The sequence below is a fragment of the Aquarana catesbeiana genome, linkage group LG01 (assembly GCF_042186555.1).
Source record: "Aquarana catesbeiana isolate 2022-GZ linkage group LG01, ASM4218655v1, whole genome shotgun sequence".
Taxonomy (NCBI): Eukaryota; Metazoa; Chordata; class Amphibia; order Anura; family Ranidae; genus Aquarana; species Aquarana catesbeiana.
Genome location: NC_133324.1, coordinates 579,993,602 through 580,020,725, shown reverse-complemented (window position 1 = coordinate 580,020,725; position 27,124 = coordinate 579,993,602). Strand labels below are relative to the sequence as shown.

General features: G+C 43.7%; 1 protein-coding gene across 3 annotated transcripts in view; it reads left to right on the top strand.

Moving 5' to 3' along the window:
• The window catches only part of CENPC (centromere protein C), a 299,799-nt gene that overhangs the window by 169,754 nt on the left and 102,921 nt on the right, over nt 1-27,124 (top strand). For all 3 annotated transcript variants that reach the window (XM_073597780.1, XM_073597787.1, XM_073597774.1), the window contains exons 19-20: nt 5,026-5,101; nt 14,864-14,980. In XM_073597780.1, the coding sequence (XP_073453881.1) occupies nt 5,026-5,101; nt 14,864-14,980 (193 nt within the window). The remainder of the gene's footprint in view (nt 1-5,025; nt 5,102-14,863; nt 14,981-27,124) is intronic.

Here is a 27,124-nt window from a genome sequence, read left to right as displayed (position 1 = left end):
ACATCAAGGATGCTTACCTCCATGTACCTATTTTTCCCGCTCACCAGAAATATCTATGCTTCGAGATAGAAAATCTTAATTTTCAGTTTGTAGCTCTGCCTTTCGGTCTAGCTACTGCACCTAGAGTGTTTACAAAGGTCTTGGCTCCCCCTTTAGCCAGATTAAGGGCTCAGGGTATAACGCTTACTCAGACGATCTACTCTTGATAGATCAGTCGGTAGCCCGCTTAGACCAAAGTTTGATCACCACAGACAGCTACTTGAAATACCTAGGTTGGATTCTCAACCTAGAGAAATCTTCCTTAAAACCATCAAGGAGATTGGAATACTTGGGTCTGATCATAGATACAGCTCAGAAGGGGGTGTTTTTGCCCCAGGCAAAGAACAGTTCCATAAGGGAACTGATTCAGGTGGTCAAAGCAAAGAAGAATCCTTCTATTCGACTTTGCATGAGATTGTTGGGAAACATGGTGGCTTCATTTGAGGCCATTACTTATGCTCAATTTCATTCAAGACTACTGCAAAACAGTGTCCTATCGACTTGGAACAAGAGGATCCAAGCTCTAGACTTCTCAATGTGTTTATCCCCAAAGGTGCGTCAAAGCCTCAGTTGGTGGTTGATGGCCAAGAATCTCCAAAAAGGAAAATCCTTCCTACCAGTTACCTGGAAGGTGGTAACAACAGATGCCAGCCTTCTGGGCTGGGGAGCAGTACTGGAAGAAGCGTCTGTCCAAGGAAAATGGTCCAAATCAGAAATGACCTTGCCCATCAATATTCTAGAGATTCGGGCAGCACGCCTGGCCCTGAAGGCCTGGACGCTCAGATTACGGAATTGTCCTGTCAGGATCCAATCCAACAATGCCACAGCAGTGGCCTATATCATTTTACCAAGGGGGCACGAGCAGCCGTGCGGGCCAAAGAGAGGTGAATCGTATCCTAACTTGGGCAGAAAACAACATACCTTGCCTAGCGGCAGTCTTCATTCCAGGAATAGAGAATTGGCAGGCGGACTACTTGAGTCCCCAACAGTTGTTCCTGGGAGAATGGTCTCTTCACCCCGACATCTTTCTGTCAATATGTCAAAGATGGGGAACTCCGGACGTGGATCTGTTTGCATCCGGGTTCAACAAAAAGATCGACAACTTTGTGTCAAGGACAAAGGGTCCGCTGGCATGTGGCACAGATGCCTTGGTTTTCCGTGGAATCCGTTTTGCTGATTTATGCATTCCCCCCTGTTCTGCTGCTTCCGCGACTTCTTCGCAGGATCAAGCAGGAAGGGAAGGCAGTGATTCTTGTGGCCCAGGAGATCTTGGTATGCAGAGATCGTAAAGATGGCGGTAAGAGTCTCATGGACCCTACCGCCATGGCCAGACCTTCTCTCACAAGGTCCGGTATTCCATCCTACCTTACAAACGCTAAATTTATTGGTTTGGCTATTTGAGACCCACATTCTGAAGAAGCGTGGGCTATCAGGTTCAGTAGTGTCTACTCTGGTTAATGCAAGGAAGCCGGCCTCCAGAGTTATATATTATAGAGTCTGGAAGGCATGTGTCTCCTGGTGTGAATCCGGGGGTTTGCACCCCAGGAAATATGTCATAGGATCCTTGTCTTTCTACAGATGGGATTTGAAATGAAACTGGCCTTGAGTACTATCAAAGCCAGGTTTCGGCCTTATCTGTATTATTTCAACGACCACTTGCTTCACACTCTCTGGTTCGTAACTTTATTCAGAGGGTAACGCGACTTAATCCTCCGGTTAGGTCACCCCTGAACCCTTGGGACTTGAATTTAGTCCTGTCGGCATTACAGAAACAGCCTTTTGAGCCAATCTGACATATTCCCTTGGTCCTTTTGACAAGGAATTTTGTTTTTCTGCTTGCCATATCTTCTGCAAGAAGGGTATCAGAGTTGGCTGCTCTTTCTTGTAAAGAGCCATATTTGATTATTCACAAGGATAAGGTTGTATTACGTCCTCATCCTAATTTTCTAGCGAAGGTAGTGTCATGTTTTCATTTAAACCAGGATATTGTTCTACCTTCATTTTTCCCAGAACCCTTTTCTGCAGAAGAAAGGTCACTACATTCTCTTGATGTGGTGAGAGTAGTCAAAGTCTACTTGAAGGCGACTGCTCAGATTCGTAAAATGGATGTTTTGTTTGTGTTGCCGGAAGGTCCTAGGAGAGGAAAGGCAGCATCGGAATCTTCTATTCCCAAATGGATTTGTCAAGTGATTGTTCAAGCTTATGGTTTAAAAAGGAAAGTTCTATCTTTTCATATTAAAGCACACTCCACCAGGGCTGTTAGTACTTCCTGGGCAGTGCATCACCAAGCCTCCATGGCTCAAATCTGCAAGGCTGAAACTTGGTCTTCAGTCTATACATTTACCAGATTCTATCAAGTAGATGTAAAAGGTCATGAGGATATCGCCTTTGGGCGCAGTGTACTGCAAGTAGCTGTATTAAGTCCTCTAGTCTCTTGGTGCCCTACTTTTGTTGTGTCTCCCTCCCTTCAGTTGGCATTGCTATGGGATATCCCACATAGTAACTACTATGGCTCTGTGTCTCGTGATGTACGATAAGAAAATAGGATTTTTATACGACACCACCAAGCAATCCTTGGTGGTGTCGTTGTCAGGTGTTTGTTTTTTTTTTTTTTTGTTTTTTTTGAGACGAGTGACAATCTAAAATGAATGGGGCTGATGCTCTGTGATTTGAATGATCAGGTTTGCAGTGTTATATTTTTGCAGAGCTTTGCATTTGCTGCAAGTGAATAGCCTTTTCTGCCTGTATTTTAGATTTGGGTGCGGGGACCGAGGTTAAGCCATCTGTTTTTACTGCCCCCTGGCTGCCTGTGGGAAAGAGGTTTAACTGGCATACTTTGCAATAGTAAATTCTGTAGCTTTAAAATATATTTAGTAATTTTCTCACAGATCTGATCGTTAGATGCCAACTGTGGTTCTGCATTTTTATTTGTGGATTATAAAATATTGCAACAAATTTTTGTAAGTCCAGCTTTATGTCAGTTCTACGGCAGTCTAGCAACAGAAATGCTGTGAAAATTGACACTTTCACAGCAAACTATGTATCTTGATGAAGATGATCCCTGTCTTTTCATCGATAGGTGACAAAACCACGCAAGTCCATTTTGACTGGGTTTTTGTGGCAGCAGTAAGATTGTTTTTTCTTTAGCTTATAGTGTTTGTTACCCTTAAAAAAAAAAGAAAAAAAAAAGTTGATCCTGTTCTCTTAAGCATGTTATACAGCACAGTGCTTGTGCTGTGAAATTTGGCCCCTGCATCACCTAAAAAAAACCTGGCTGATCCTGCCTGGCTATGCCCTCTTCCCCTGTAATCTGACCAGTTTATCATGGCTGCTGAGCCCTGACACCGTGGTCAGTTTACGTGCCTCCGTCATCCGCAGCTCTCCTCTCTGCTCTCCCCCCACCCCTCCCTGCCTCTCAGCTCAGTCCACTGGTGCTATCATAACACAATAACCTTGCAACAATCCCCTCTGCTATGTTAAATAATTTTCCTAGTGCATTTGTTTTTTTAAATGCAGCTGTGTACCTCATTTCAGAACGCCGATCGGTGCTTACGTGACCGGCTGCCTGTCTCCTCCTCCTGGCTGACGTCAGCGGGAGTTTCTCAGCCCCATCCGCTTTGGTGTCAGTTCGAGAGAGGAGAGAGGCGACCGGTCACGTGAGCGCCGATGGGCGCTCTGAAATGAGGCACACAGTGCCATTTAAAAAAAAAAACAAATGCACTGGGGACATTAACATAGCAGAGAGGATTATTGCAAGGTTATTACGTGGCTTAACAACCACTTTAATATGTAACTCATGATTTAAAGCAACACACACAAGTGCATTGGAGTGCTGTCCTTGAACAGCTTCAATTTAAGGAAAGACTGGAAACCAAGAATGAAATCAGCTAGCAGTAACAGACGATGTGTTAAAATACCTTGTCCATATCTAGCATGTAAATTGTTATCCACATAGCAAGTTTTCAGACTTCTCACTTAAAATATATGTATCAAATGATCCACGCTAAATACAGTATACATAAACACATTAATTAGTCCAGTGTTATCTAGGAGTGTCAGTCCATATAAGTATCCACAAAAGAATAGTGTTATAACTATAACTGTGCTCTTTAGTCATCAGTTAAACACTCCAAGATCGAGATGTGCTCTCCCCACCACCATACAAATACACCCACCAGAGCGGCAAGACCCCAAAGAGGTCTATATCACGTAATAGGTTTCCTTCAATGGTCACGAAAATCAGAATCACTCTGCTTCGCCTCAAAGCATTTTGCACATCGTGTGTCCTCAGGAAGCCAGCAGCGCCACCTTACCAAAGGTTTAAATACCCCAAGTTCCCAAACTCTCCTCCCAGTGTAAAGCTGGGTACTGGAAATGCTAAACCCATCATTTTATCATTTGGAAAAGACGCCCAAACCCAACTCAGTTTAAATTGCAGTGGAATAATTGCTGGATGAACTTTTTTTTTTTTTTTGCCAATGAAGGAAATGAAAGTGGTATTAAAGCTTTGTTTAAAACGAAAAAAAAAAAACTGTTCTACTTACCTGCTCTGTGCCGTGGTTTTGCACAGAGCAGCTCCCATCCTCTTCTTTTCGGGTCCCCTGCCGGCGCTCCATGCTCCTCCCTTCTGAGTAGTGCCCCCCAGAGATAGCTGCTTCCCCCCAGAGAAAGCTGCTTCCCCTGGGGGCACTGTTGTGTGCTCGCTCCCGAGCCGCTGCTCTATGCGTCCATAAGACACTGAGCAAATGAGGAGGGAGAGTCCTAGGATGACCGAGGCTATTGTGAAAATTGCGGGATCGGAGGGAGCTCAGGTAAGGATTGGGGGGGGGGGGGGGGGGACTGCAGTGCACTGAACTCAGGTCTTTTAGCTTCATGCATATAATGCATGAAGCTAAAAAGAACCTTCTGCCTTTAGAACCACTTTAAGATTTATTAATAAAATACTTTAAGTGATTAATGTCTTTCTTTTGTGTGCATATCTGCTAGTTTCACACCAGATGGAGGTGGAGATTGAACCTACCGAGACAGTCTCTAAGCAATCAATTGTGCAGTCCCAAACAGTGTAAGTTGTGTTTTGTTTTTTGTTTTTAAAGGCTTAATTAAAGTAAACAATGTATGTAGTTTAGATTATTTCCCAAATATTCTCTACAAAATTCAGCTGTATCTTTTTACTTTCTTTAGGCCCCTTTCACACTGGCAGACCGATCAGACCATCCATTGTTCTCTGTGGAGAGGCAGATGTCAGTGGACATGTATCCGCCTGCACCCGCCGACATCTGATCCTGTCCACTAAACACAGATGAATGGGGATCCATTCTCCATCCATCCGGCGGAACGGGTGATCGTCAGATGGAAACGGACAACTGCTCTGTTTCTATCAGTCCATAGAGGACAGCGAGCTGTGTCTGTGTCCGCTCTGAATCAGCAGAGCGGATATGGACCTGTCATTGGCCTGCTCATTGGAAATCAGTGGTGGGATCCCCTGCGGAGCGGGCAGATTCTCTGGTGGACTCCGTTAGTGTGAAATGGGCCTTATATAGCCTTGTAGGTTTGAAAGATGTTTCATATTTGGGTGTTTTTGTTTTTCAGTTTCTTTCATACAGTGCCTTGCAAAAGTATTCACCCCCCCACCCCTGGCATTTTTCATGTTTTGTTGCCTCACAACCTGGAATTAACACAAATTGTTTGAGGATTTGCATCATTTAATTTACAGAACATGCCCACAACTTTGAAGATTTTTTTTTTTTATTATTGTGAAGCAAACAACAAATAGGACAGAATAGCAGAAAAAGTCAATGTGCATAACCCCCCCCCAAAAGTCAATACTTTGTAGAGCTACCTTTTGCAGCTATCACAGCTCCAAGTCGCTTTGGATAAGTCTCTATGAGCTCGCCACATCTTAGCACTGGGATTTTTGGCCCATTCCTCCTTGCAAAACTGCTCAAGCTCCTTCAAGTTGGATGGTTTGTGCTTGTGAACAGCAATCTTTAAGTCTGACAACAGATTTTCTATTGGATTGAGGTCTGGGCTTTGTCTAAGCAATTCCAACACATTTACATGTTTCCCCTTAAACCACTCAAGTGTTGCTTTAGCACTGTGTTTGGGGTCCTGCTGGAAGGTGAACCTCTGTCCTAGCCTCAAATCGCACACAGAGTGGAGTGGTACATGTTTTGCTCAAAAATATCCCTGTATTCAGCACCATCCTTCTTTCCCTCAACCCTGACCAGTTTCCCAGTTCCGACTGCTGAAAAACATCCCTACAGCATGATGCTGCCACCATCATGTTTCACTGTGGGGATGGTGTTCTTTGGGTAATGTGATGTGTTGGGTTAGCGGCAGACATAGCGTTTTCTTGGCCAAAAAGTTCAATTTTAGTCTTATCAGACCAGAGCACCTTCCTTCATACATTTTGGGAGTCTCCCATATGCCTTTTCGCAAACTCAAAATGTGCCATTTAGGTCTTAGGACACTTAGGTCTTTGTGCTGCCTCTCTGATTAATGCCCTCCTTGCCCAGTCCGTGAGTTTTGGTGTGCGGCCGTCTCTTGGCAGGTTTGCTGTTGTGCCATGTTCTTTCCATTTGGTTATGATAGATTTGATGGTGCTCCTAGGAACCCTGACTTATACTTCTCAACAACATTGTCCTTTACTTGTTTGGAGAGTTCCTTGGTCTTTGTGGCAGTGTTTGGTTAATGTTGCCTCTTGCTGAGGTATTGCAGCTTCTGGGGCCTTTCAAAAAGGTGTGTATATGTAATGACAGATCATGTGACACTTAGATTTCAAACAGATGGACATCATTTCACTAATTATGTGAAGGTCTGAAGGTAATTGGTTGAGCTTTTTATGGGCTTCATAACAAACGGGGTGAATACATACGCACATGCCAATTGTCAGTTTTTATTTCTGAAAAATAGTTTTCTGTATATATTTTTCTAAATTTACTTCACCAACTTAGACTATTGTGTTCTGATCCATAACATATAATTTAAATTAAAAAAACATTGAACTAATAGCTGTAATGTAACAAAATGGGTAAAAAGCCAAAGGGAGTGAATGCTTTTGCAAGGCGCTGTATGTTCTCTGGTTGACCTTACTGTAAACTGCTTACCAAAATACATTTCCCAACCAAGTGGCATTGACCTATGTCATGTGTATCAAGGGAGTTGTATAAGTTTAAATTTAGTGAGGTTTATTTTATTATAATGAACTTTTTGCATGCGTTCACCCTTGCTGCGTTAACCAATTAAATGGTTGTAAAGGCAGAAATCTAAATACATTCTATGCATTAAGATAAAAAAACGTTTGTATGTAGCAGCCATTCAGCACCCCCTAATTACTTACCTGAGCCCCATCTATTTCCAGCGATTTCCACGAATGTCTAAGCCGTCCTTAATACTCCTCCTGATTGGCTGAGACACAGCAGCGGCGCCATTGGCTCCGCGGCTGAGAATCAGTCAGTCAGCCAATCAGAGGAGAGAGGGGGCAGGGCCAGGTCAGGGCTCTGTGTCTGAATGAACACACAGAGCTGTGACTCGGCCCCAGTGCCCCTATAGGAAGCTGCTGACTGTGGGGCACTCGATAGGAGGGAGAGGCCAGGAGCAGGAAAGAGGGACCTGAGAAGACGAGGACTTCTCTATCTCCAAAGCCCTGAGTCCCGTGTCTTTCTGCTGCATGTGTTATTAACATGATAACTTCTGACAAGTTCTCCAACACAGGAGATAAAAGCAGCTGAAAATTTGTGTTGGGTGGGTGCTATAAATAGATTAGCAGAGAGATGATCTACTTACGGTACAGCTCTGCAATTATCTTCGTTCCTCTGCCTATGTGGAGGGGGGATGTGCCTTTCCTCTTTCCTCCAATCAGCTGTCAGTGTATGCCTAGACTGCCCTCCCACTGCTGGAACAGGAAGTGAAAATTGTAACACGGTGTGTGCTTTCTAAAGAACATGGCAAGCTGAAGACCACAGATAGACATGTAAAACTTAAAGTGGGGTTCCACCCAAAAAACAAAAATACCTGTAAAAATTCTAAAAAAAAAAACAAAAAAACATTTGGATATTTTTTTTTTTTCACTTACCTCTAAATGCCTGTTGCTAGGTGGTCCCTCGTAGTCTGCCTGTTCCTTTGCCTGGGCTGGTGACATCACTTCCCCCCAGACACAGGAAGGGCTCCGCTCTGCTCCCTCCCTCCTGTCAATCATCTGGGACCCATTACAGGTCCCAGGTGATTGAGCGGCCAATCACGGCGCGCGGCGCCGCTCGCGCATGCGCAGTGGGTGCCAGGCTGTGAAGCCACAGCCCGGCGCCCACAGTTGAAATGCCGGCGCCGACAAGCGGAGGGGGGGGACGAGCGGGGCTTCGATCCCCCGCATCGCTGGACCCAGGGACAGGTAAGTATCCAATTAAAAGTCAGCAGCTGCAGTATTTGTAGCTGCTGACTTTTAATTTTTTTTTTTTTTTGACGGCCCCCCTGGGTGGAACTCCTCTTTAAGTAGGGAGATTTGTTTCATTCCTGTGTATTATCTGAGGCTGTTCATTTCACTGGGTATATGTGAGGGTTTACATCCACTTTAAGGGGCACCCCCCCCCCCCTCGTTTTCTAAAATCCAGTGTACCCATAGATCTGTTAAAGGAAAGGTCTTTCTTCCAGGCACTGGACCACAGGTCACAAGGGGTAATTATAGAAGTTCAGGCCAATGAGAGGTTTAAGGGTTTCTATTCAAATCTTTTCACAGTTCCAAAACCGAACGGAGATCTGAGACCCATTCTAGATCTCAAGGCTCTGAATCAGTTTCTAAACATTCGCTCCTTGTGCATGGAGTCAATTCATTCAGTCATTGCTTCTCTGAGGGGAGGGTGATTTTTGGCATTAATAGACATCAAAGATGCATACCTGCACGTGCCAGTTTTTTAGCCCCATCAGAGGTTTCTGCGATTCGCAGTGGAAGATAGTCTTTTCGGGTTAGCCACAGCTCCTGTTGTATTCCCAAAAATTCTGGCTCCAGTGTTGGCAAGGCTAAAGAGCTCTCAAGGTATAACAATAAAAGGATACCTGGACAATCTATTACTCATAGATCAATCGAGTTCAGGCCTGGGCCAGAATGTGGCCAGGGCAGTTCACTTTTTGGAACACCTGGGTTGGTTTCTAAACCTAGAGAAATCAGCCTTACAACCGGTTCAAAGTCTGAAATACTTGGGTCTGATTGTAGACACAGTCCAGGAGAACGTATTTTTGCCCCAGATAAAGATCAGTGCTGTGAAGGATCTCGTCCGGATTGTGAGAAGGAAAAGATGCCCCTCTTTACTCCTTTGCATGAGGTTACTGGGAAAAATGGTGGGTTAGTTTGAAGCAATTCCCTAGGCGTAATTCCATTCCAGACCATTGCAGAACAGTATTCTGTCCTCTTGGAACAAATGTGTCCAGGCTCTGGATTGTCACATGTTTCTCTCCCCAGCTGTGCATCAAAGTCTCAGTTGGTGGTTAGTAGTCTGGAATCTGGAGAAAAGGAAGTCCTTTCTGTCAGTCTGGAAGGTGGTGACCACGGACACCAGTCTTTCGGGCTGGGGGTCGTTCTGGAGGAAGCCACGTTCCAGGGGAAGTGGTCTGGAATAGAAAGGACCTTGCCCATCAATATCTTAGAGATCTGGGCAGCTCGCCTGGCCCTAGTGTTTTGGACCACCAGATTACAGGGCTGCCCAGTCAGGATTCACCCAACAATGCCACAGCAGTGGCTTATATAAACCACCAAGGGGGCACCAAGAGTCAGTCAGCCCAGAAGGAGGTGGGCTATCTTCTAACAGAAATCTGTGCCATGTCTGTCAGCAGTATTTATTCCGGGGGTGGAGAATTTGGCAGGCAGATTTTCTAAGTGGCCAGCAGCTGGTTCCAGGGGAGTGGTCATCCCAAGATGATTTGATTTGTCAACAACAAGCTGGACAGATTTGTGTCCAGAACCAGGGATCCGCTCCCAGAAGGGGCAGATGCTTTGGTGACTCAGTGGGATCAGTTTTCCCTGATTTATGCGTTCCCTCCAGTTCAACTTCTTCCGCGGCTTCTATGCAGAATCTAGGAAGAGGGGAAACCAGTTATTCTGGTAGCCCCAGCTTGGCCCAGGAGGTCTTGGTACGCAGTAATTGTGAAGTTGGCAGTAAGGAAGCCATGGTCCCTTCCACTCCGTCCGGACCTACTATCTCAAGGTCCAGTTTTCCATCCTGCTTTACAGTCTCTAAATTTGACGGTTTGGCTATTAAGGCCTGGATTCTGAAGGATCGGGGGGTCTCTGGTATGGTGATAGCTACTATGATAAATGCCAGAAAACCAGTTTCTAGAAACATTTACTATAGAGTTTGGAAATCTTACAGCTGCAGGCATCACCCTGGTACAACCACTTGAAGCAGAATGATGTACAGGTACGTGATTTTGCGGCAAGTGGTTAAAGTAGAACTGAAGACAAAACGTTTTCATTTTGGTAAAGTAAGGGAATTATAGCCCCTGTCAGGTTTTTTTTTTTTTTTTAAACTGTGTCCCATTAGGGAAATTAGCGAAAGGAAATCCCTCCAAAGTGAGGGAATCACTGGTTGTCCCCAGGGTCAGCAGAACCAGTGTCTCTATTGGACAATCTCCCCTCTACTAGCCAAAATTTGGGATTTCCTTTTACTTTCCTTTTCGATGATATTGGTAAATATGACAAACAGAGTGCATCCCGCTAACAGTGGTATAGGTAACAAAAAAACCTGGGAGGTGTTTTATAATTCTCCACCCTATCCAAAACTTAAAATAAAATGGTTTTGGCTTTGGTTATACTTAGTCACGTGAAGGTCTTTTGTTTTCATCTGTAGGACATGCTGTCAGGTCTAAGAAATAAGATATTTATTCTCGCCATGCAATCCTTTTCTTGAGTCGATCGAAGGACAAGAAAAATAATTCATCTGTGAGTTGTACTGCCACCTACAGGAGGAAAGGCACTGGATAACCAAAAAACTGTGGACAAGAAAGAATTGTGTTTCTCAATGAACTCCATGTAAAGGATTTTATGGGGTACATTGAGGGGCTTACATTGACCTTTGGGATGTCCAAAAGTAGTCAGATTGAGGATTGGGCATTACCGCAAACAACAGAAAACTTGAAACCACCTTCTGCTCAAATTGCCAACTGAAGGTCCTTGAGCCTGAAGCTGACATCAGAGGAGGCCTCAACATCCACTAGGTAGAACTTAAAGAATGTGTATTATCTGTTGGCACCGTTATAATCCCACCCCAACCTTCTTCCAATATATTTGACTCTTTGGGATGAGTGAGGTGCCGTATGCGATGTGGTTACCCGGGTTGGAACAAATACATAAATGTGAACAGAGGACCAGGGGCAGCCTTGCATATCTGGTAAACCATTGCATAATGTTGAAAAGCCCCAAGAAGCACTCAAAGATCTAGTTGAGGGCTTCTTCATAGGAGAGGTTTGACTTCGATCCTTGGACCATGAAGCTCAGATTATGGTCTGTTTGAGGCACCTATAGATGGGGACTGTCCTGAATGACAAAAAAAGAATCAGTCCTTAAAGAAGCAATGGCTGAGCTCGAACAAAACATCCAGATAAGGGATGGAAGTTTCTTTTTGGTGAATTTGGAGTCAGAGGGATGACTTTGGTCATGGTTGAGGTAAAAGGCAGACACTACCTTAGGAAAGAAGTAAGTCCTAGTCCGCAACATCACCTTGTCCCTGTGCAAATCCCAGAAAGGCTTTGCTGCAGGATAAGGCTGCAAGTGCTGACAGTCGCCTCTTAGAGGTGATGACAAGGATTATACTACCTTGTGAGGCTGTTTTGTTTGCGTCTATCTATCAAGGTTACTTTGCGGTATAAGCAAGGAAGCTCAGACCTCTGCAGTGTATAAATGTGCGTTTACTGAACAAAAAATGCTGTACATACAAAACTATTACAATATTAGGAATACAGTACAAGACTGACAGAAATATCAAGCAAGATGCCTAGCAAATGAGCAGAAACTATGGTATGTAACAGTAGAAATATACGCTTAAAAGTTACTTAACTCAAGTTACTGTGTGTTTGTGATTACTTCTTGATTCAAGATTCAGATTTCTGAGCCACCAAGCCCGGAACAATCTGGCCCTCAGTGCCAAGCAAATCGGACTTATCAGGGACTGGACTGTCTTATCCTACAATGACAGTATGTTGTATTGCAGAGGTCTGGAGTGAAACTGCGCAATCGGCTTACCTCGAAGAAGACTGCCATCAGACCCAGAACTGCTTCATCCTGTGTCTCAGTTTCTAACTTTAATGGCATATCTGAAAGGACTTTAACTTTGTTAAAAGCAAGATAACACACTTCACAAAGATCAATTACCATACCTAGAAATCTTCCTTTGCCTGGTGGCACTTTAATCACAGAGTATACTCCTTGCCTCACATTCTGGCCCTTCTGCAATCAGGGTTTGACCAGAACTTGGTGCTTAACAGGTTTCAGTCTTGTCCATTCTTTTCCAAAAACCACGCTCACTTGTCAAACCCTTTATCCTAGGTGTATTTCATATAGGGTCCCTCTTATGGTACCCTGTGTTAATCTTGTTCTCTCTACCCTCAGAAACCACACTTGAACCCATCAGTGTTATCCCCTTAGATAATTTATCCTGCAAAGTAGCCTTCTTGGTTGCTATCGCGTCTGCTAGACATGTCTCTGAGCTAGAGGCCCTCTCTTGTAAGGAGCCATTTCTAATTCTTCACTAAGAATGACAAGATAGCCTAAGGCCATCTTCCCTCCCTGAGGTAGTATCAGGCTTCCACCTCAGAAAAGACATTGTACTTCCATCTTTGTGCTCTAGTCTGAAGGAACCCAAAAGAAACTGCTCTTCACTGCCTCGATATAGTCAGAGTCATGTCAAAGTTATGGCTTTTATCAGAAAGATGAACTCACTATTTGTTCTACCCTCAGGACCTCATCAGGAACATTTTGCTTCAAAATTGACCATCACTAGATGGATAAGACAACTCATCTCAAGAGCTTACACTCTAGAAGGAAAAGCTCCTCCACTCCTACATGTTCTGGTAGATGGGACTTTCCTGGTCATTTAAACACCAAGCCTCTGTAGCACGGCTTTGTATAGTCACCACCTTGTCTTCTGTTCTACCTTTTTAAAATTCTACCAGGTTGACCTCTAATCTTCTGCAGATACAGCCTTTGACTGCAAGGTTCTTGTAGCAGCACTCTGAAGTTGGATCTGTTAACTCCTGTTGTCTTTGGGTCTTTTGGCACATTTCTGTTTGCCTAGTTGTTGCCCACCCTCCTCCTTCATTGCTTGGGGATGTCCCAGGGTCTATAAATAAATCAGAATTTGTCCTGAACTGTATGATTAAGATATAAAAGGAGTTTTTTGATTTACTTTTAAATTCCATACCTTAAAAGAACAGTACAGGACACAGACCGTCCTCCCTATTCCTATGTTACTCTGCATTGCAAAAATGGGGACACATAAAGGGAGTAGAGTTATAGAAGGGCACCCAGGGGGAGTATCCTCAAAAGTTTTGCCAGTGTCCAATCATCTGATGGTACAGGCCTATATTCCATAGCCTATTACTATTCGACCTGTGTTGTTTTATTGAGTGCATGTTTTTACATTTTATATTAAAAGCTTAATATTTTAGGCATGCCTAAAACCATTGTTTTATAGTTTTAGATGGAGAGGTGAGGGGTCGAACAGCCTTTCTCAACTGTGGTGCCACCTGAGGTTGTCAGGGGTGCCACCGCATCCTGGTTAAGAAAGGTATTCAGATCAGACTGAGCTCTCGCTCCTCTGATGAACTTTACATTAGCACAGTGGGAGCTCGCTCAGGATCAAGACATGTAGAGCAGCGGAAGACAGAGGCATCTTCCTGAGTCCTGACATCTCTGCTTCCCCCAGCAGTGCAGTACTGGTACATTACTGCAGTTTTTTAAAAGGCTGTGTGTGTGTATGCAAATATGTATGTGACTGTGTATGTACTTACTTTTAATCTTGACCCCTAATCCTGTACTATCAGAACTGCTTTTAAGGTCTCGTTCATTATAGTGGCAAGAACTGCAAATCCTTTGAATTATTCTAGTAGCAATTGTTAGAGGGCATTTTTCTCACTTTGCAGAAGTATTCTCTCACTTCCTATTGTTACTATAGAACTGAAAGTAGATAATCTTCCCACAGGACACAGATGACAAAAAAAAAACTGCCAGGAGTTTTCCCTGCACTTGCAAAAATGAAACAAAATAAAACATTTTGGCTTTAGATCTACTTTAACGACTTGCCGACCGCACTATAGCTGAATGACGGCTACAGCGCGGTCGTCTAGTTCTGGATCACAGCTGATCATGGAGGTAAACAGATGCCGGTTACTGGCACTCCTTTCCTCATGCTGACCGCATGAGGAGGAAGAGAAGAGAGACAATAACCGGCTTCTCTAAAAGGGACATCTACACTAATAATCAGGGCACTGATTATCAGTGCAGTCCCACCAGTGCTGCCAATCTGTGCCCATATGTACCCATCAGTGCAGCCGCATCAGCGTCCATCTGTACGCATCAGTGCCACACTGCGAAAAAAAAAAAAAAATTACTCAACATTTTCTGTCTTTTTTTAGTTTATTTAGCAAAAAATAAAAAACCCAATGGTGAGTAAAAATGACACCAAAAGAAAGCTCTATTTAAATTGGCCTGGGCAGGAAGGGGGTAAAAGTGCCCAGTAGGCAAGTGATCAAAGTGTGCATGTTGTAGGTTTCCTACATGACTGTTTTCTTTAAGCATTGTCCATTATAAGTAATGATATTTATGTGGTTTTATTGTTCACAGACGAAACACCTTGAAAGATGACAAAACAAATAAATGGAAAGATTCATTGTGTAAAGATAAGAATAGCTTTGCATCCCATTTAGCGAGAATTGTAAATTTTCAGCCTCCATTAACAAGGTATGTGTGAAGAATTTTTTTTTCTTGAATCTGTGGGCTATCTTAAATTACTGTACTTTTTTTTTTTTTTGTGCAAATGAGAATGGTTATATTTTACAACAAGGAAAAAAGGTACATTTTGTATAATTGTACGTCACAGGATGCAGCACAGATGACTTTATACACTTGGGTTTTTTTGCTGCCTATATGAGGATTAGACATTGGGGAAACAAAAATTGTAAAAAAAAACAGTCACTTCCAGCGCTAATAGGTCTTCCAAGGTGTCGAGTAACAGATGTCAGATAAAATGGTGGTGTGAAAGATATATAGGGTATCCTAAAACTAGTTGGAATGCTGCCTTCCTCAGATTGGGTAATTCGAAAGGAACCACATCCGAAAAGGGGCCCCCGAACGCGTTAGCTGTACCCCATGTTCTGTGCATGTCCATGCACTGTGTTTTTATGGCCTTTTGTCAGTTGCATTTTGTGAGTATCCACTTTTATACAAAAAAAAAAATCTTCTTATTAAATTATCTCTGGTAATGCACTTGGTGTGTGCACCTTCCATTTCTGTTTTTCTTGTAAAACAAAAATTGTAGGCCAGTCCAGCATAACCTCTCCTCTACCTAGCATGCCTCCAGTTTTTTTGCTAGTGTCTCAGGAGGGTGGACAGCTTTCTTTTTTTTTCCCTCTCTGCTTAAAAAAGTATCCAAAATTTGGTAGCTTTTTTTCCCCCCCATTTTATTTATTTATTTTACACTTTTATTGACTCAGTTCTCCTTACTACACTTCTACATGTCAGCTATCCAGATTGACATGCTGGATTGGATGTGTGGGGTCAGCCTGGAATATGACTTTCTAGCACTGGGCTCTTCATTTATGACTATTCCAGACCTGAGTGTATTGGCAAAAGTTAGCTGTAGAGTGCTTTCCAGGCTCAGAGCCGTGGCATTGCTTCAGTGCTTGACTTGTCTCTGACTTTACTGAGTTGGCTGTTTGGGCTCAGCACTGGGAGGAACCTTGTTTTCATTACTGGGTGCCTTTCAAAATACCTCTACTACCACAGAATCTGTGGAGTCTCGCATGCTCTCTGTTCTCTTGCTTCTGATATTTAGTGTAGAGGAAGCATTTTCAAGTTGTTGCTCCTGCTTGCCAAAGTATTATGTGGAACTCCAATCTATAGTATGTTGTCTGCCCTACAGTGACCTGGCCACTTCCTGCAATCTGACCCTCATTGGTCACCAATGTATTTTGTCAGATTGCAGTAAATGGTATCAGGTAGGCAGTGTAAAACAAAAACTTTTTTCACTTCCTCAGCAGTGGATAGGTCAGTACAAATTTAAAGGACCATCTCTGCTCCCCAGCTTATGTTGAGAATCAGGAGGTGGACTGATAAATCTCCAGACAGAACAAATTACATGTCCCTCGGCGAGCATATATATGCTTGTGGCTGTCTAAATTGTGTAGTAATAACAAATCTGAAAACTGCTTGCTAAATGTATGCAGTATATATCGGATCAGATGAGAGTAGCACATCTGATAAGCACTGACGGCTGATAGCTCTGCTTTTATAGGGCATTCCAATTTCCCATATTGCGCTTTTACTTGGCATACAAACTGCCTGATGTCCACCATACATGCTATCTTACCACTCATAAATTAACAAAAATATTATATAAACAATCCATAAAACTACTGCCTGATGTCCACCAAACATGCTATCTTACCACTCATAAATTAACAAAAATATTATATAAACAATCCATAAAACTACTCTCAGACTTAAAGCGGGGTTCCACCCAAATTTTGAACAATATCTGTATGTATTCTCTTCCTTGCCTAGATGCTGACATGCTGTTGAAAAAAATTTAAATCGCCGTAATTACCTTTTATTTTTCTATTCTTCTTTGCACTTCCTGGTTCTCCTCCCGTGGGAGTAGGCGTGTTTCTAGCCTCTCCCAGACTCCTGGGAGCTAGTCTCAGGCTTCCCAGGATGCCACTGAGCATGTGCGAGAACGAGCGGTGAATGCTGGGAGCACAGCATTCACCACATCCAGGAAATAAATGCTTGTGGGCTTCAAATGCCCACAATGAAGATGGAAACCACCTGCAGTGAATAATATAAGTTATTCTTTCCGATGAAATCTGACACAGGCGGACATATTACACACAATATGTGAGTATGTAATGCCGAGAAGAAAAGTTTGTGAATGAACTCAAAAAAAAAAAAAAACGATAGATAGGTGGACCCCCGCTTTAAATTATGATATATTGCTTACTTACTATAATATAGTGTTTACATTTAATTCCTTGTTCTGACCCCCATGAACTAGTGAAGTTCCAAAAGGTCTCACAGTGACATGCTTGTGGAACCATGGGTTGCAGGAAAGAAAATTGCTTCATCAACACCATCAGTGTTGCTGAGAGGTGTTCACAGGGCTGGAGGAAAAGTATTGGTGCTCCACCCCCAAGCTGACATATCACTTCTGTCCTATACCTACGTGGTCCTGGAACCTTTCCTCCAGCCCTGTGAGCCCCTTTAGTGGCTGTGATTTTCTATCATCAGCGGTACTGGACACCTATGCAGATTTTGCATTTGACCAGATATGTTTTAATGTGAGTTGTAACACTTTTAATAAACTACCCACTAGATGGCACTTTTCCCTTTCTATACACACACAGGAGCGGTGGGGGAGATTGCATGCGATTTGGCCAGGTTTTGTTTAGTTAAGCTTGTTTGTGGTAGTTGCTGCACCGCCTAACTTGAGTTGGTCTGCTTTTGGGTGTTCTGACTCCCTGTGTACCTCAATGTGCGAGAATGAGAAAATAGGTTTTTTGTACTCACTGTAAAATCGTTTTCTTGGAGTCTGAGCTACACAGGTCACACCCCTCTGTGTTTGCTTCATGCTCTCAGTACTGCTTGTACAAACTGAAGCATGTTGTATAGGGGGATATCCTGGGGTGCAGAAACAATCTCGGTAGGTGAACTGGAATGTTCACCCCCTAAAGGTGGCTACCTCTAGGGATTATAACAGAGTAGACCAGGTTTATTCAAAAATATAAAATTTCTTTTTCATACATCATGGGACACAGAGTTAGGCTAATATTCATTACCTGCTGATTATACTTCATCTCCAGGTGAATGGACACTGGTAGACCAAAGGTCTTTAGACAGGAAGTTATCCCCTATATAACCCCTTCCATACAGGAAGCACTTTGGTTTTTTACCAGTGTCTGCAAGGTGGATGGCACGGTTGTTTGAGCTCTCTGAGCTTCAGGTCTCTAGTCCCACAAACGGTTCTTAAAGTGGGAGTCCGGCGACCAGTCTTTTTTTTTTTTTTTTTAGGTCATTGAGACACTTTGCTAATCCCAAAATAATACTCAGTTTGGGTGTAATATCTCTGCCTCTGTTTTCGTACTGAAGAATAACTTAAAAAATGTGATGCTGGCTGTTTCCATCTTGCTTGTGGGCATGTGAAGCCCACAAGCATTGATTTCCTGGATGCGGTGAATGCTGTTCATTCACAGCTTGTTCACACTCATGATCATTGTTCCCGCACTGAATCTTGGGAAGCCTGACACTAAGCTCCCAGGAAACAGTGTGGCGCCGGGGAAAGGCAATAAACACGCCTACTCCCATGGGAGGAGAGACAGGAAGTGCCACTATAAAGTACAATATAAAGGTAATTACAGCGATAAAAACATTTTTCGTGTGGCATTTGAACATCTATGCAATTAACTGAAGGGGGTAAGATTAAGTTAAAAATTTGAGCGGAACCCCGCTTTAAAGGAATTAGTGGATTGACTGATCGGATTCCATTTGACACAGGCTCTATATGCTTAGATAAATGGTACCCGAGCCTCGCAAAGAAGACTCAAGGTGCTGCGAGGTTTTGCCTGTAATGTGGCCTCCGGGGCGCTGGACCCTGCGAAGTGGAATTCTGGACACCACGTTCCTGCAGGGTGCTGTACAGGTCCAAGGGAGTGGACCCTAAACATGAAAAGGGTACCCAGTCCTTGAAGGTCCTCAAATGACAGGAACCCGCCGTGTTGGATGAAGATTGGGCGCTTAGTTTCTAAGGTGCCCTGCGCTTGGACGGGTAAGTGAAACCCCTTTAATTACTTGGGAGACAAGAAAGGGTACTGGTTGGGTAACGAAAATTCGGACGCATGCCCTAAAAGTCTGAATTTTGGTTACCCAACTAGTACCCTTTCTTGTCTCCCTTAATTGGCGGATGTGGCATTAGAAGTGGTTTTCCCCCCTCTTTTCATAGTTCCCTTTAATTACTTATTGTTGGGTGTCCCAGTGATTGTAACAATCAGTCAAGCTAGCTAGAGGCTGGACACCTGTGTGTGGTGACCATACGGGGGAGTTTTGGGCTTGCTGTGGGTGTTTGCAAAGTGTACCTTTTTTTTTTTTTTTTTTTTTTTTGCTTGTGTCTGGCTGTTTTTTACCTGTATAATGACGCACAACGGTTCGCCATGGTGCGCATGCGTTCACAAGAGCGCCGTTGGGCTTAGCAGTTTGTTTGGCGGCCATGGCGCACGCGGCTTCGCCGCACATAAGCCGTAGCCTTTATCTGGGCGTAAAAAGATTTGCGTCATACGCGAATACAGCCACGCCCGTTCGCCGGGACCGCGCACGCACAGAGAGTTCCAGCGCACAGCCAGCTTATTTAACCACTTGCCGACCGCCTCACGACGATATATGTCAGCAGAATGGCACGGGCAGGCAGAATCGCGTACCTGTACGTCATCTGCCTCCCGCGGGCAGGGGGTCCAATCGCCCACCCCCAACACCCCCCCGTGCCCTAGGCGGTCGGCATTTCTCCCCCGGCGATCGGAGGTGAGGGGAGGCCATCCATTCGTGGCCACCCCCTCCCGATCGCTCCCGGCCAATGAAATCATTCCTCTGCTGCTGTATACTAAACATACAGCAGCAGAGTGTGTGCCAGGCACACATTACACCCCCCGATCACCCCCCAATTACCCCCCCGTCACACTGACATCAAGCAGTTTTTTTTTTTTCTGATTACTGCATTGGTGTCAGTTTGTGACAGTTAGTGTGGTAAGGGCAGTTAGTGTTAGCCCCCTTTAGGTCTAGGGTACCCCCCTAACCCCCCCTAATAAAGTTTTAACCCCTTGATCACCCTCCGTCGCCAGTGTCACTAAGCGATCATTTTTCTGGTCGCTGTATTAGTGTCACTGGTGACGCTAGTTAGGGAGGTAAATATTTAGGTTCGCCGTCAGCGTTTTATAGCGTCGGAGACCCCCATATACTACCTAATAAAGGTTTTAACCCCTTGATTGCCCCCTAGTTAACCCTTTCACCAGTGATCACTGTATAACTGTTACGGGTGACGCTGGTTAGTTAGTTTTATTTTTTATAGTGTCAGGGCACCCGCCGTTTATTACCTAATAAAGGTTTAGCCCCCTGATCGCCGGGCGGTGATATGTGTCGCCCCAGGCAGCGTCAGGTTAGCGCCAGTACCACTAACACCCACGCACGCAGCATACGCCTCCCTTAGTGGTATAGTATCTGAACGGATCAATATCTGATCCGACCAGATCTATACTAGCATCCCCAGCAGTTTAGGGTTCCCAAAAACACAGTGTTAGCAGGATCAGCCCAGATACCTGCTAGCACCTGCGTTTTGCCCCTCCGCCCAGCCCAGCCCACCCAAGTGCAGTATCGATCGATCACTGTCACTTACAAAACACTAAACACATAACTGCAGCGTTCGCAGAGTCAGGCCTGATCCCTGCGATCGCTAACAGTTTTTTTTGTAGCGTTTTGGTGAACTGGCAAGCACCAGCCCCAAGCAGCGTCAGGTTAGCGCCAATACCGCTAACACCCGCGCACACACTGTACACCTCCCATAGTGGTATAGTATCTGAACGGATCAATATCTGATCCGATCAGATCTATACTAGCGTCCCCAGCAGTTTAGGGTTCCTGAAAACGCAGTGTTAGCGGGATCAGCCCAGATACCTGCTAGCACCTGTGTTTTGCCCCTCCGCCCAGCCCACCCAAGTGCAGTATCGATCGATCACTGTCACTTACAAAACACTAAACACATAACTGCAGCGTTCGCAGAGTCATGCCTGATCCCTGCGATCTCTAACAGTTTTTTTGGTAGCGTTTTGGGGAACTGGCAAGCACCAGCGGCCTAGTACACCCCGGTCGTAGTCAAACCAGCACTGCAGTAACACTTGGTGACGTGGTGAGTCCCATAAGTGCAGTTCAAGCTGGTGAGGTGGCAAGCACAAGTAGTGTCCCGCTGCCACCAAGAAGAAGACAAACACAGGCCCGTTGTGCCCATAATGCCCTTTGTGCTGCATTCGCCAATCCTAATAATTGGGAACCCACCACTTCTGCAGCGCCCGTACTTCCCCCATTCACATCCCCAACCAAATGCAGTCGGCTGCATGAGAGGCATTTTCTTTATGTCCTCCCGAGTACCCCTACCCAACGAACCCCCCCAAAAAAGATGTCGTGTCTGCAGCAAGCGCGGATATAGGTGTGACACCCGCTATTATTTTCCCTCCTGTCCTGACAATCCTGGTCTTTGCATTGGTGAATGTTTTGAACGTACCATTCAGTAGTTGAGTATTAGCGTAGGGTACAGCATTGCACAGACTAGGCACACTTTCACAGGGTCTCCCAAGATGCCATCGCATTTTGAGAGACCCGAACCTGGAACCGGTTACAGTTATAAAAGTTACAGTTACAAACAAAAGTGTAAAAAGAACACAAAAAAATATATAAAATAAAAAAAATAGTTGTCGTTTTATTGTTCTCTCTCTCTCTATTCTCTATTGTTCTGCTTTTTTTTTTACTGTATTCTATTCTGCAATGTTTTATTGTTATTATGTTTTATCATGTTTGCTTTTCAGGTATGCAATTTTTTATACTTTACCGTTTACTGTGTTTTATTGTTAACCATTTTTTTGTCTTCAGGTACGCCATTCACTACTTTGAGTGGTTATACCAGAATGATGCCTGCAGGTTTAGGTATCATCTTGGTATTATTCTTTTCAGCCAGCGGTCGGCTTTCATGTAAAAGCAATCCTAGCGGCTAATTGGCCTCTAGACTGCTTTTACAAGCAGTGGGAGGGAATGCCCCCCCCCCACTGTCTTCTGTGTTTTTCTCTGGCTCTCCTGTCTCAACAGGGAACCTGAGAATGCAGCCGGTGATTCAGCCAGCTGACCATAGAGCTGATCATAGACCAGAGTGGCATCAAACATCTCTATGGCCTAAGAAACCGGAAGCTACGAGCATTTCATGACTTAGATTTCACCGGATGTTAACAGCGCCATTGGGAAAGCATTTTATCACACCGATCTTGGTGTGGTCAGATGCTTTGAGGGCAGAGGAGAGATCTAGAGTCTAATAGACCCCAATTTTTTCAAAAAAGAGTACCTGTCACTACCTATTGCTATCATAGGGCATATTTAGATTCCCTGAGATAACAATAAAAATGATTAACCCTTTCATGACTAAGCCTATTTTTGAAATTTGGTGTTTACAAGTTAAAAACCGTATTTTTTGCTAGAAAATTACTTAGAGTTCCCAAACATTATATATATTTTTTTAGCAGAGAATCTAGAGAATAAAATGGCGATTGTTGTAATATTTTTTATCACACAGTATTTGTGCAGCTGTGTTTTAAACGCAAATTTTTGGAAAAGTGACACTTTCATGAATTTTAAAAAATCCAAACAGTAAAGTTACCCCAATTTTTTTGTATAATGTGAAAGATGATGTTACGCCGAGTAAATAGATACCAAACATGTCACCCTTTATAATTGCATGCACTCGTGGAATGGCGACAAACTACGGTACCTATGAATTTCCATAGGCGACGCTTTAAAAATTTTTTACAGTTACCAGGTTTGAGTTACAGAGGAGGTCTAGGGCTAGAATTATTGCTCTCGCTCTGACGATCGCGGCGATACCTCACATGTGTGATTTGAACTAGAGGTCGACCGATATGGGTTTTTCTCTGGCCGATGCCGATGCCGATATTTAGAAATTGCGGTGGCCGATGGCCGATTTTTTTTGGGCCGATATATTAGGCCGATTTTTTTTTTTTTCCCCTTCATCTCATAAAATCTAACAGTTAGACCCCTTTCACACTGGGGTGTTTTTCAGGCGCTTTTGGGCTAAAAATAGCACCTGTAAAGTGCCTGTAAAACAGCTCCCCTGCAGTCTCAGTGTGAAAGCCCGAGTGCTTTCACACTGAGGCGATGCGCTGGCAGGATGTTAAAAAAAAGTCCCGCAAGCAGCATCTTTGGAGCGGTGTATACCGGTGCTCCACCACTCCTGCCCATTGAAATGAATGCGCACCGCTGCCGAAGCGCCTGCAAAGCGTTTCGGCAGCAGCGCTTCATGGGCGCATTTAACCCCTTCCTCGGCCGCTAGCTGGGTTATAAGCACCCCGCTAGCAGCCGAATAGCGCCGCTAAAATGACAGTAAAGCGCTGCTAAAACTAACAGCGTTTTACCGTCAACGCATGCCCGCTCCAGTGTGTAAGCAACCTTAAGTAATAAGCGATACAGAAATTTTTTTACATTTAAACATTTATTAAACAAAACAAACCTCCAATCAGTTCACTTGTATGTATAATTTAGATTAAAAAAAAAATAACTATATCTTAAATATTAAATACACAAAAACAGGTAATCAAAACTTTTGGACGAAAAAAAATGGGCTAACTTTACTGTTTTTTTTTTTTTTTTTATTTCATTAATTTTTAAAAAAAAAATTGTGTTTGAAAGACCGCTGCGCAAATGCCGTGTGACATAAAATATTGCAACAACCGCTATTTTATTCCCTAGGGTCTCTGCTAAAAAAAATATATATAATGTTTGGGGGTTCTAAGTGATTTTCTAGCAGAAAATACAGGATTTTTACTTGTAAGCAACAAATGTCAGAAAAGATTTAGTCTTTAAATGGTTAAACTGAGAACTTCTACACACAGAGTTCAGCTCATTGATAAAATAACCTGAAAAGATACAATGTTTCTTCTTCTAAGACTTGGCAGGCTGCCCAGGGAGGAGAGAAGTCTTTCTACAGATAAAGTCAGGCAACTTGCATTGACTTCTATTACAGAAGTCATTTGCAAGTCCCTTTTTTATCGGCACAATCGGCTGATCCCGATTAAGTAAAAAAAGCCAAATATCGGCCGATATATCGGTCGACCTCTAATTTGAACACCGTTTACATATGTGGGCGCGACTTCCGTATGCGTTTTCTTCGCTACGCGAGCTCGCGGGGACAGGGGCACTTTAAAAAAAAAAATTTTTTTATTATTTATTTATTTTATTTATTTTTTTACTTTATAAATTGTGTTTTAAAAAAAAAAATTTTTTTTTACTTTTATTGCTGTCACAAGGAATGTAAACATCCCTTGTGACAGTAATAGGTGGTGACAGGTACTCTTTATGGAGGGATCGGGGGTCTAAAAGACCCCCGATCCCTCCTCTGCACTTCAAAGTATTCAGATCGCCGAAAACGGCGATTCTGAATACTGTGTACTTTTTTAAATTCGGCGCCATTGGCAGCCGAGTAAACGGGTAATGACGTCATGACGTCGCTTCCGCATTTACAATGAGAAGGCTGGAACGAAGCCGCCCACAGCTTCGTTCCCGCCCGCCCCCAGCCGCCGAAGGCACACGATCAGACACCGGGCCTCCCGGTCGCACGGGAGGCCCGGTAACAGCGGCGGGAGGGGGGATGTCCCCTCCCGCTCCTCCGGTATAACAACCGAGCGGCTTTTAGCCGCATCGGTTGTTATACTCGGGTAGCCGATCGCCCGCTGTAAACAACGGTACCGGGATGATGCCTGCAGCTGCGGGCATCATCCCGGTATAACCACGGAAAGCCGAGTACGCATATCTGCGTACGGTCGGCGGGAAGGGGTTAAAAAAAAAAAATGAAAGGAACAGTTTAAAAATAAGATAAAAAAGAAAAAAAATAAGAAAGAAAAAAAAAAAAAAAGCACCCCTGTCCTCCCCTGCTCTCGCGCTAAGGCGAACGCAAGCATCGGTCTGGCGTCAAATGTAAACAGCAATTGCACCATGCATGTGAGGTATCACCGCGAAGGTCAGATTGAGGGCAGTCATTTTAGCAGTAGACCTCCTCTGTAAATCTAAAGTGGTAACCTGTAAAGGCTTTTAAAAATGTATTTAGTTTGTCGCCACTTCACGTTTGTGCGCAATTTTAAAGCATGTCATGTTTGGTATCCATGTACTCGGCCTAAGATCATCTTTTTTATTTCATCAAACATATGGGCAATATAGTGTGTTTTAGTGCATTAAAATTTTAAAAAGTGTGTGTTTTTTTTTTCCCCAAAAAAATGAAACACCCACCATTTTAATCTGTAGGACATTTGCTTTCAATAAATATATAATGTTTGGGGGTTCAAAGTAATTTTCTTGCAAAAAAAAATAATTTTTTCATGTAAACAAAAGTGTCAGAAAGGGCTTTGTCTTTTTTTTTTTTTTTTTGCGCACAAAGTTGTCACTAAATGATATAGTGCTCAAACATGTCATGGGAATATGTGAAATTACACCCCAAAATACATTCTGTTGCTTCTCCAGAGTACGGGGATACCACATGTGTGAGACTTTTTGGGAGTCTAGCCGCGTACGGGACCCCGAAAACCAAGCACCGCCTTCAGGCTTTCTAAGGGCGTAAATTTTTGATTTCACTCTTCACTACCTATCACAGTTTCGGAGGCCATGGAATGCCCAGGTGGCACAAACCCCCCCCAAATGACCCTATTTTGGAAAGTAGACACCCCAAGCTATTTGCTGAGAGGTATAGTGAGTATTTTGCAGACCTCACTTTTTGTCACAAAGTTTTGAAAATTGAAAAAAGAAAAAAAAAAATGTTTTTTTCTTGTCTTTCTTCATTTTCAAAAACAAATGAGAGCTGCAAAATACTCACCATGCCTCTCAGCAAATAGCTTGGGGTGTCTACTTTCTAAAATGGGGTCAATTGGGGGGGGGTTGTGCCACCTGGGCATTCCATGGCCTCCGAAACTGTGATAGGCAGTGAAGAGTGAAATCAAAAATTTACGCCCTAAGAAATAGTGAAGGCGGTGATTGGTTTTCGGGGCCCCGTACGCGGCTAGGCTCCCAAAAAGTCCCACACATGTGGTATCCCCATACTCAGGAGAAGCAGCTAAATGTGTTTTGGTGTGCAATTCCACATATGCCCATGGCATGTGTGAGCAATATATCATTTAGTGACAACTTTGTGCAAAAAAAAAAAATTTGTCACTTTCCCACAATATTCCATGGACTCAATATGCCTCTCAGCAAATAGCTTGGGGTGTCTACTTTCCAAAATGAGGTCATTTGGAGGGGTTTGTGCCATCTGGGCATTTTATGGCCTTCAAAACTGTGATAGGTAGTGAGGAGTGAAGTCAAAAATGTACGCCCTTAGAAATCCTGAAGGCAGTGATTGGTTTTCGGGCCCCGTACGCGGCTAGGCTCCCAAAAAGTCCCACACATGTGGTATCCCCATACTCAGGAGAAGCAGCTGAATGTATTTTGGGGTGCAATTCCACATATGCCCATGGCATGTGTGAGCAACAAATCATTTAGTGACAACTTTGTGCAAAAAAAAAAATTTGTCACTTTCCCACAATATTCCATGGACTCAGCATGCCTCTCAGCAAATAGCTTGGGGTGTCTACTTTCAAAAATGAGGTCATTTGGAGGGGTTTGTGCCATCTGGGCATTTTATGGCCTTCAAAACTGTGATAGGTAGTGAGAAGTGAAATCAAAAATGTACACCCTTAGAAATCCTGAAGGCAGTGATTGGTTTTCGGGGCCCCGTACGCGGCTAGGCTCCCAAGAAGTCCCACACATGAGGTATCCCCGTACTCAGGAGAAGCAGCTGAATGTATTTTGGGGTGCAATTCCACATATGCCCATGGCCTGTGTGAGCAATATATCATTTAGTGACAACTTTTTGTAAATTAATTTTTTTTTTTTTTTTTTTTGTCATTATTCAATCACTTGGGACAAAAAAAAATAATATTCAATGGGCTCAACATGCCTCTCAGCAATTTCCTTGGGGTGTCTACTTTCCAAAATGGGGTCATTTGGGGGGAGGGGGGGTTTGTACTGCCCTGCCATTTTAGCACCTCA